This window comes from Otolemur garnettii, unplaced genomic scaffold (genome assembly GCF_000181295.1).
Source record: "Otolemur garnettii isolate 467f Iridium unplaced genomic scaffold, OtoGar3 scaffold00063, whole genome shotgun sequence".
In the NCBI taxonomy this organism is placed as follows: domain Eukaryota; kingdom Metazoa; phylum Chordata; class Mammalia; order Primates; family Galagidae; genus Otolemur; species Otolemur garnettii.
This window is the reverse complement of record NW_003852458.1, coordinates 10373645-10384397: the sequence shown is the minus strand read 5'-3', so window position 1 is coordinate 10384397 and position 10753 is coordinate 10373645. Positions and strand designations below refer to the sequence as shown.

General features: G+C 35.7%; 1 protein-coding gene across 2 annotated transcripts in view; it reads left to right on the top strand.

Annotated features, from left to right (window-relative positions):
- PAIP1 (poly(A) binding protein interacting protein 1) overlaps positions 1–10753 on the top strand; it is a 33555-nt gene that overhangs the window by 15947 nt on the left and 6855 nt on the right. For both annotated transcript variants that reach the window (XM_003792966.3, XM_003792965.3), the window contains exons 5-9: positions 2933–3044; positions 5809–5934; positions 7305–7411; positions 8075–8192; positions 8977–9031. In XM_003792966.3, coding sequence (XP_003793014.1) covers positions 2933–3044; positions 5809–5934; positions 7305–7411; positions 8075–8192; positions 8977–9031 — 518 coding nt within the window. The remainder of the gene's footprint in view (positions 1–2932; positions 3045–5808; positions 5935–7304; positions 7412–8074; positions 8193–8976; positions 9032–10753) is intronic.

Below are 10753 nucleotides of genomic sequence, written 5' to 3'. Positions count from 1 at the left end.
AAAAAAAAAAAAAAAAAAAAAAATTCGTGTTTGAAATTACCTTGGTACTTGTGAGAAATTTCGGGGATGATATTAAACTTACACAAGCTAATTTAGGGAAAATGAATTTTCTTATTATTTGAATTATCTTCAATAATGAGGTTGTTTTCAAATTTATTGTTTGTCCATTAGTTCTTTAAAGATACCTTTGCTGGGTGCAGTGGCTCACGCCTATAATCGTAGCACTCTAGGGGACCAAGGCAGGTTGATTGCTTGAGTTCACGAGCAGCCTGAGCAAAAAGCGAGACCCCCGTCTCTACTAAAAAAAAAAAAAATAGAAAAACTGAGGCAAGAGGATCTCTTGAGCCCAAGAGTTAGAGGTTGCTGTGAGCTATGATGCCATAGCACTCTACCCAAGGCTACAGCTTGAGACTTTGTCTAAAAAAAAATACTTTAATGACTTCATAGTATTCCTTTGGATAAACTGCAGTGGAACAGAATAATGATTCTGAAAGTAGACTTCAGAAACACCAGAAAATTAAGTCTTTGATGAAAAGATAAATTGTACCTGTAGCATAACCGGATAGCCATTGAGGAAAAAAACAAACTCCTGTCAGACAAGTTCCTGTCTTACTCTTTATGCCAAAATAAATTCCAAATATATCAAAGTCTTAAAAGTGAATTGGTAAATACTAAGGGGGGAAAACTGAAAATTAAACAAATCTTGGGTTGGTAAAGCCCTTTTAAGTAAAATCCAATATTTATAGGCCCTAAAACAAGAGATTAACAAATTTAGTTACATATAGATTGTAACATTTGGGGAGGAAAGCATAAATTATGAAGTAAAAATTGAAAGATTTATAACACATGCCAGTGAGCTCATTTACCTAATTAAAAAAGAGGAGGCTCTTAGGAATGAGTAAGAAAAAAGATCAGTAATTTAACAGAAATTCATACTCGGAATGGCCTTAATTGGTATAGTTTGGACAAAATTTAAAAATATCTAACCTTAGCTATAATTAAATAAATGCAAAAAATAAATTCTGGAAATGTGCATAGTTGGTACAAAGTAGGTAGGATGCCAGAAAAGTTAATGTATCTTCTTATTCCCCACTGCTTCTCACCTTTGGCTATGCCATAGAGTTACTTAGAGACTAAATTAGAGCTGAAACCCTGCCTCCACCCTAGGAAATTCTAGTATAATTGGATGGAGGTAGAGCCAGGTTTTTTTTAAAGCTCCCCAAATGATTCTGTTGTATAGCCATGACTGAGAACCACTCTTCTGATTCTGACTCTTCCTTCATGTGTGTTTCTATAGTACTATAATACTATCAAAGATACTAATGTGGAGAAATGCTAATGATATAATAAGCAAAAAGCAGAGCATAATTCTACTACGTACATTCTTTGGAAAAACAAATTCCAGAATAGAAGTTACCCTCACAGCAGTTACCTCAGGGTTGCATTGGAATTATTGGTGGTGACTTGGTTGTTTATGTTTTTCTGTTTTACCCTTCCTAAAATACACATGTATTGCTTTTACACAGTACAATTAAGTCTTTAGCTTAGAAAGGTTTAGGGTCTTTCACCTATGTAGTCAACAATGTATAAACATGTTATTTTTGCACATAATCATGTTCTAATGTACAGACAGTTACAGCAATTTGCAAAACAAATTATTTGACCTAAATTCTTACCTGCAAAGTTGTAAAGGTGTTTTTGGATGACTGAATTGGTATTAACTGATCTCTTCCGATGTTAACCACAGTGTTCTATCTATAAATATCCCAGCTGTTTTTCCTGATGAGTAATTTAATATGTATAAGAAGATAATGTACTTTACTACCTTTGACTCAGAGGAACTCAGTTAATACAGCTTCTGAGCATTGGAATTGGCTACATCATCATAATAAGCTGTGTTGGGTTCATGGCTAGCTGATAAACTGACCCAAGGCAAATTCTTAAAAGGTGATTTCTTTTTTTATTACTTTTTTTTTTTTTTTTACAAAGCCAATCTAAACTATGGCTGTATAAGGAAGCCATTTGGTCTCAATAGCTCTTTTTTCTTTATAAGAAAAATTGTCCCATTTAATATGAAGTGACTTTCCCAGGGTTTTGTCATCACCTTATCAATAAAGATAAATAACTTACCACCAAAATGATAAACTTTTATTGTCCATTTTAAAAATCCATTTTAGTAGCTAACATCATAATTATACTTATAAAAGCAGTGAGAGATTTACTGTGATTAGTTTAGAGACCTTATAGTACTAAGACAGTAAGCTTCAAGAAGATTCATTTTTGTTATCTCTGAGGCAAATGGACCAGGTCAGGGGAAAATAAAGCAAGGAAAAGTCAATTGTTTGAAGCCCTCGGTCTACATTGGAGATGGTGACCAAATCCGTTGCTTTCTATGTTGTGGGTTTAATTAGGAAATTATTTTCTCACTTTAAAACTTCCCTGATATGTATACTGGAAGTTAACAGTGGTAGTGGGCTTAAGAATTTTTTTTTCTTTCCAGCTTAGTGGGAGGCTATCTATATATATTTAAAGATCTGTTTTAAAGTTCTAATATTCAAAGACATTTTCACAAGGATGATTTAGATAAAATCAGTGCTTATTAAAAAGCATGTAAGACAAATACGGTGAGGCTATTTTTCCCCTTTTTTGGTCCCAGTATGCCATGAGCCTCATGACACTGTTGCTTAAACATTACCAATTTGATAAGAGTAGTCAAAAATAAACAACAGATTCTTGAAACTGGAGCTCTCAGTGTGAAAAGATGATATATATTTTAGCCTCTACAATAAAAACATTTTGTAAGTCACAGAAAGTTAGGTTGTTGGGACATTGTCCTTGCCTTTAAGTGCTGTGGACAACTAAACTGACAAATGGTCTTCTTGTTTGATTATTTTTTAAAAAATGAGAATTACAAAAGAAATATCTTTATTAGATGTCGGACTGAATATGAAGTTAAAGATCAAGCTGCAAAAGGGGATGAAGTTACCCGAAAACGATTTCATGCATTTGTACTCTTTCTGGGAGAACTTTATCTTAACCTGGAGGTGAGAAATTTTTCTTTTAAATGCTAACAAGGTCTGAGAACATAAGTTGATGTCAGTGAGGAATTTGTGTTCGCATTGTACTTTTACAGCATTTAACACATTGTTGGCTGGCAGTTTTACTCAGAACATGTTACTGGGAAATGAAAGAGGGAGTGGGAAAGAAAGAACATGCTTTAGTATCTACTCATGGTAATATCTGTGTTCTAATGGATGTCTGTAACATTTCAGCTCATAGGCAGGATGTTGGGAATTACTGAGCTTTTTGTTAAGTCTTTGAGGATGTTTAAGCTTTTGAAATATCAGTGATACCTTTTGAGTCTTTGCATCATAAATTTTAATACATTTAGTATGTTGACTTTCAGTTCATGGTTCACAGCAACTTATACTGCAGAACACAGAGCTTTCAGTGAAGAGAAGAAAGGCCAGAGTTTCTGGCTTTTTGCCCTAATTGACCCAGAATAGTTCTTTTTAAGTATTTTTTACTTTTTTTTGAGAGACTACCTCACTTTGTCACCCTCAGAGTGCTGTGGTGTCATAGCTCACAGCAACCTCAAACTCCTGAGCTCAAGCGATTCTCTTGCCTCAGCCTCCCAATGGACCACAGGCATCTGCCACAACACCTGGTGGAGACGAAGTCTTGTTCTGGTTCAGTCTGGTCTCAAACCTGTGAGCTCAGGCAATCCACCCATCTCAGCTTTCCAAGTGCTGAGATCATAGGCATGAGCCACTACACCCAGCCTTTACTACTATTTGTTTATTCATTTACTTTTTCTTTTTTCTTTTTTTTGGGACAGAGTCTCACTCTGTTGCCCTCGGTAGATTGCGATGGCGTCATAGCTCACAGCAACCTCAAACTTTTGGGCCTAAGTGATTCTCCTGCCTCCGCCTCCCAAATAGCTGGGACTACAGGCACCCGCCACAGTGCATGTCTATTTTTTATTGCAGTTGTCGTTGTTTAGCAGGCCTGGGCTGGGTTTGAACCCGCCAGCATTGGTTTATGTGGTTTATGTGGCTGGCACCATAACCACCGTGCTACAAGCACTGAGCCTACTTAGTCTTTTTAATTGACAAAGTTTTATCTATGATGTTCACCATAATTTGTTATATGTATACAATGAAATGGTTAAGCCAAATTGAATTTTTTGGTTTTGCTTTGGTTTTTGAGGCAGAGTCTTAACTCTGTTGCCCAGACTAGCGTGCCATAGCATCAGCCAGCCTCACATCAACCTCAAATTCTTGGGTTCTTGAATTAGCCTTTCAAGTAGCTGGGCTAATTTTTTTTTTTTTAGTAGGCGGCGGGTGTGTGGGGAGGATGTCTTGCTATGTTGTTCAGGCTGGTCTCCAACTCCTGAGCTCAAGCAGTCCTCTCATCTCAGTCTCCCTGAGTGAGGATATAGGTGTGAGCCACAATACTGGGCCCCTACTCAAGCTGTTTAATCTGCATTACCTCACATACTTACTGTGTGGGAAGAACACCTAACCTAATCTGGATTTTTAAGTATACAGTAGTTATCATGATGTACAGTAGATCTCTTGAACTTATCGTCCTGTTTAATGGAAATTTTGCATCCTTTGAACAACATCTTCCCAATCCTGACCTCCAAGAATAGTTCTTTTGTCTTATTTCATATATTAATCTTCCACATAAAATTAATTTGTACAGAGTCTACAGCTAAACACGTTTGTAAATTTAGCTGGTACACTTAATGGTTAAGTATATGTTTATTACTAGGTAGTATTAGTGCTGAAAATGCTATATAATGGATTTGCTTGAAGTTTTTTATTAGTAAATCTCATGTACATTTATGTCTCTTAAACCTGGACTTGAAGTTAATATCATAAACATCATAACATCAGAAACATCATTAAGACATGCAAATCCGGCTCGGCACCTGTGGCTAAAGTGGCTAAGGCACCAGCCACATACACCTAAGGTGGTGGGTTCGAATCCAGCCCTGGCCCACCAAACAACAATGATGGCTGCAACCAAAAAATAGCCAGGCGTTGTGGTGGGCACCTGTGGTCCCAGCGACTTGGGAGGTAGAGGCAGGAGACTCGCTTGAGCCCAGGAGTTGGAGGTTGCTGTGAGCTGTGATGTCACAGCACTCTACCTAGGGGAATGCAATCCATCGCCAAATGTGCATCTCAGCCAGTGTATCTAAAAGGTCTGTGTCCTCCGGGATCTGTTCCTTTTTATCACAGATGAAATCTCATACCTTGTGCTTCTTTAGTCTAATTGTTACATAAGCCCAAAATCAGAACTGTCTAGAATGCACCTTAAATGAGGAGTCATTATAGGAATACTTTTGAGCATTTTCTGTATGATGCTAAATTTGTGGGGAGTGTAAAGTCATCATTTCTGTACCCCAAATTTCTCTACCAGGTTAAGTAAGATATGTATGCCACTCTAATGCAAACTAGAATATATTAATTTATTATAAAAAGCAGAATAAAATGCTGTGTTTGAAGAAGGTAGTTGCCTAACAAACTAGAGAATGCTCTAATAGGTAGTCAAAGTAGGCTTAAATTATCCTGACCATGGGTGTGATAAATGGAAGTTAAATTTTACTCACAGTTTCCCCAGTTTTATTAGAGGTTTTATTTACATATTAAAGGAATTCTAACTAATTTTATAAAGATACTGAAGTGTATTCCTATGATTTTTGTATTTAACTAAAACACTTTGCCAACACCTTGTTAGACCATTTATATATCTGTATCATGTTTTGGCATCCTGGCTTTTAATTTTCCTTTATCCTGGAAGATCAAGGGAACAAATGGACAGGTTACAAGAGCAGATATTCTTCAGGTTGGTCTCCGAGAATTGCTGAATGCCCTCTTTTCTAATCCTATGGATGACAACTTAATTTGTGCAGTAAAATTACTAAAGGTAGGTTTTACTTTTAATTTTTAACCATTTACCCATTTAATTTATAACTTAGAGGAAGGAAAACATGCAGTACACAAATGAATTCAATATTAAGTTAAATATTGACATTTCATTTGCTGTTCAGTATATTGAAAAGGCAATATAAGCTTAATGTTTGTAGTATAAGTAGCAAAACATGGGAATCCTTCACCCCATCCCCATCTGTAAATTCCTTCTTTTTCCTTTATGTCTATATATGTTCTCTTAAGATCTTATCCTTTTTTGTGACTTTTTTCCTGCTACCTAGTGGAAGATCTTGGACTTTTTTCACAGAAGTACAGCTGTTGACCTCATTATTGAGTAACCTCCAAGTATAAGTGTTTATCAAGGAACATTGGGATTATTTTCAGTTTTGCCCCAGCAGCACTGTTCATAAGCTTTTCTCATGTCTTTATATGTGCAAGTATTTCTGTAGGTTACATTCTTAAACATAGATTTGGTGGGTCAGTGAGCATGTGTACTTTATATGGCTAGGTTGTGCAAATTTTCCTTCCCAGTGCTGAACCAGTATGTATTTAAATCAGTAGCGACTGAATACATCTGTTTGCTTCTATCCTTTTAGTGTTAGATATAATCAGTCTTTGTTTTTGTTCCCTTATAGATGAACAAAAACAAAAACCTCATTTTACTTTGCATTTTTCTGATCACCAATGAATTTAAGCATTTCTTCATGTTTTTTTAGCCATTGTCATTAGTTCTGTGAATTGCCTATTTAAATATTTGACTCATTATTTTTCTTGATGGAGTCTGTGTATGTATTTTAATTCATAGTTTCTATATGTGCTGCTTGTTGCATATTTCAAAAAGTAACATATTCAGGCTCTGCGCCCATAGCACAGTGGTTACAGCGCCAGCCACATACACCAAAGTTGGAAGGTTCAAACCAGCCCAGGCCAGCTAACCAACAATGACAACTGCAACAAAAAACAGCCGGGTGTTGTGGTGGACACCTGTAGTCCCAGCTACTTGGGAGGCTGAGGCAAGAGAATTGCTTAAACCCAAGAGTTTGAGGTTACTGTGAGCTGTGACGTCACTGCACTCTACCAAGGGCGACATAGTGAGACTTTGTCTCAAAAAAAAAAAAAAAGTAACCATTCAAACCTACTAGCCTGTCTTAGTAATACAGGAAATATAACCTGTGATTAAAGCTCTGCTATAGTTTATTTCTTACAGTCAAAGAACAGAGGGTATAGAGATCTCTTAATATGAAATGGTAGAGAACAATTGAAGCTAACTTGCTAAATTTATCTCGTTCACCTCATCTTTGAACTACTAATCTTAAAATTTCTGCATTCTATCAGTCTGTTATTTTGTAACACCTTCTTTTTTAGTTGACAGGGTCAGTTTTGGAAGATGCATGGAAGGAAAAAGGAAAGACTGACATGGAGGAAATTATTCAGAGAATTGAAAATGTTGTCCTAGATGCAAACTGTAGCAGGTAAGAAATAGAGTAGACAGCCAATAGATCTCAATTTCTTGCATTTTCTTTGGAGGTTCTTTTTATAATCTGCTATAATTCATCAGGGTAATTGAAATCTTGCAGATCTATAGAAATATTTTCTTACCTCTGGTTTCTGTTTACTAGCCATTTTGTTCAGTTACATGTATAAGTTGGGAAAGTTAAGATGTTCCTGCGTTAAAATGAGTCCAGTGAAAAATAAAATGATTCAGACTAACTTGTTCAACAAATACTTGGGTAAAATACTACTGAAGGTATAGTAGAACACACAAAAGTGTTTGAAAAGTAGCCACTGCCTTTAAGGACCATATAGTCAGTTACGTGAAACAAATAAGAAAAACAGAGAGAGTCTAGAGATCTCTTAATATTAGATGGTAGAGAATAATTGAAACTATTTAACTTGATAAATTCATCTGGCTTACCTCATCTTTGAACTGCTACTACTAATCTTTCTTCAAGACTATTTTTTTTTTTCAGTGAATTTATGTCATTTAGGAAAGTCAGAAAATCTAGCTTTGATTGCTAAGATGTACATGTTAAATTTTCAGGCCATCAAGTCTTAAGAGTTTGAGATATTTAAGAGCTTGATGTACCCACTTAATGGTGGGTACAGTTTAACTCAACTTTCAACTTTGTCTGCAGAGATGTAAAACAGATGCTCCTGAAACTTGTAGAACTCCGGTCTAGTAACTGGGGTAGAGTTCATGCAACTTCAACATACAGAGAAGCAACACCTGAAAATGATCCTAACTACTTTATGGTATGCCAGTATTTATATTTTCAGTTTTGCTTATTGCTTGAATTCAATTTTGGAAGTTAGATGAGTTATTCAAAGCTGCTCTCAGAGTTCAATGCCTAATAGCTCTCTTCACTGGCTTAGGTTGGCATGACAACCAGCAGACTAGGTAAATTAAGAGAAGAGAACTAGAATTCTCTTTCTCCATGGTGGACTGGAGAAAGATCCATCCAAAGAGAGATTGGTAAGGATTGGACTGGAGTGAGCGCAGGTATGCCAGGAAGCAGTTTTTCCAGAGAATTCATAACCAAGGACCTGCATCTCAGAATGACTTTGTATGTTTATAGTAAAATAAAATTAAAAAAAAAAAAATGGTTACCAGGCCAGTGATGCCCTAAAGCTTCTGACATGACCAAACGTAAAGCAACATGGAGAAACATTCCTCCAGCCCTAGTCTTGGAAATTCTTCAAGAAATGGTGAGGTAGTGAGAAATCATAGCTAAAAGTGAGTTTACACTAAATCACAATGCACAACAGAACAGTTCACCATGAATGGGACAGACAGTAGACAGCACTGTTAGAACAAGAATGGAAATCTGAAAACCTTAGAGACTTTACCAGTGAAGTGAAAATGGCTGCTAAGAAGTTAGGTTTTTTTGGTTTGGTTTTTTTTTTGTTTTTTTTTTTTCGTTTTTTCTTGCATTATCAGGTGCAGATGAGTGACATCAGCAATGCTTCATTAATTAAAGTACTTTAAAAAATCAATTCTAAAATGATTACGTATTTTTATCACTTTGATTCATCCTAGAATGAACCAACATTTTATACATCTGATGGTGTTCCTTTTACTGCAGCTGATCCAGGTATGTTGTCTCACAGTCATTTCCCCCACCCCTAGTTTTTGTTAAAGTAGTAAATCACAGAAAACTACATTCTCATAAGCACAGAATTGTAACTTTTTGACATGTTCACATTGTTCTAAAATACCAGGGTAAAGGTTTGTCTTACACAGAATATTTTTCACAGTCACTATGAACATTCTTCACATACAGTCTGTTGTCACTTTAACAAAAAATTCCTCAATTAAATGCAACCATTTTTCATCTTATATTTCCTCTGTTTTGTTTTTCTCCTCTTAAGCTTTCAGGTAATTAGAATGGAAGAGAAAAATGGTTCTAGTTCATTGTAGTCAGCAACAGATACTAATGTGGGTTAATGCTTACCAATACCAAGAATTACAGATGTCATTAATGTGTAGATCACAAGTTGATTTAAAGCCTAAGTCTCTACACACTTCCACTTCCAGAAGAGGATCATTTATAAAAAGATCACTTTGTGATGGATGATACTGTAGGGTGAGGAAGAAATTTTTCACATCTGGCATAAAATATAACTGGCTTGTGGTTGGAATTTTTCCATTTGCTTCCTCTGGATTGCAGGCATTTGTCAATCCTGTGCCTCTTACACAAAGAAGTTTCTTAGGTTGAGAAAGTAGAATTAGTTATAGGCCACGAGCATCTTAACCATCAGTGAATGTTGCTAAATTGCTTTCCAGTGTGATTATGCCATTTAATATTCCCACCAGCAGCATACGAGGTTCTGGCTCCTCCACATTGGCAGTAATTTTTATTAGACCTAATCTGTCAGTCTGATTGTATTAAATTCTCTCTTACTGTCATTTTATTTCCCAGAATAGTGATACTGAATTTCTTTCCTTGTTCCTGTTGACTTTGATTTCTTCCTTTGAGAACTGCCTGTTAGTACTCTTTGACTGCTATCCGTTGAATCATTTGTGTGTCTTACTGATTTGTAATTCCTTATGTGGTCTAGAAGAAATGATTCTTTTTGCAGTTTTTCTTTTCTTTTTTGTTTTGGCCAGGGCTGGGTTTGAACCTGCCACATCCAGCATGTGGGGTCAGCACCCTATTTCTTTGAGCCACAGGAGCCGCCCTAGAAAAAATGATTCTTAGCGGACAGTTAACTTTTCCCAGTATGTGGCTGTTTTTCCATTTAGTTTATAATATCGTATAGAACTTTTGGGGTTTTAGTTTAATCAAACTTTATCTGTAAGAAAACTTTCTTAGCACTAGCAAATTCCATTTTATTTAAAAATCTCTGCTTTTCATATTTAGGTCTTGAATCCACATGGCTAACTTTCACATACGGTATATAGTAGGAGTTAGACATCTTTTCCATAGTCTCTTGTCTCAGCAATAGATATTAAGTCATTTTTCCTCTTCATTAGAATAATCCCTCTCTATTATATACCAGGTAACTCTTCTGTAAATTTGTCTTATTCATGTGGATCTCTTTTTTATCTTTCTACACCAATGCCACTCTTAATTATTTTTGCCTTACTGTAAATTTTTCTATATCTAGTAAGACAAATCTTCCATCTTACTAAAACTTGATTTACTTTGATTCTTGTTTTTCATCTTTGTCTATCCTATTTCTAATGACTCTTTTGTTCATAAAAATTCAGTGTGGTTTTTCAGTTTCTTTTCAAGGAAAAGAAGTAACATAGCCAGTAGATCTCAGTTTTCATGCTTTTTCTTGGTGGGTTGTATTTTTTTTTTTTTTTTTTT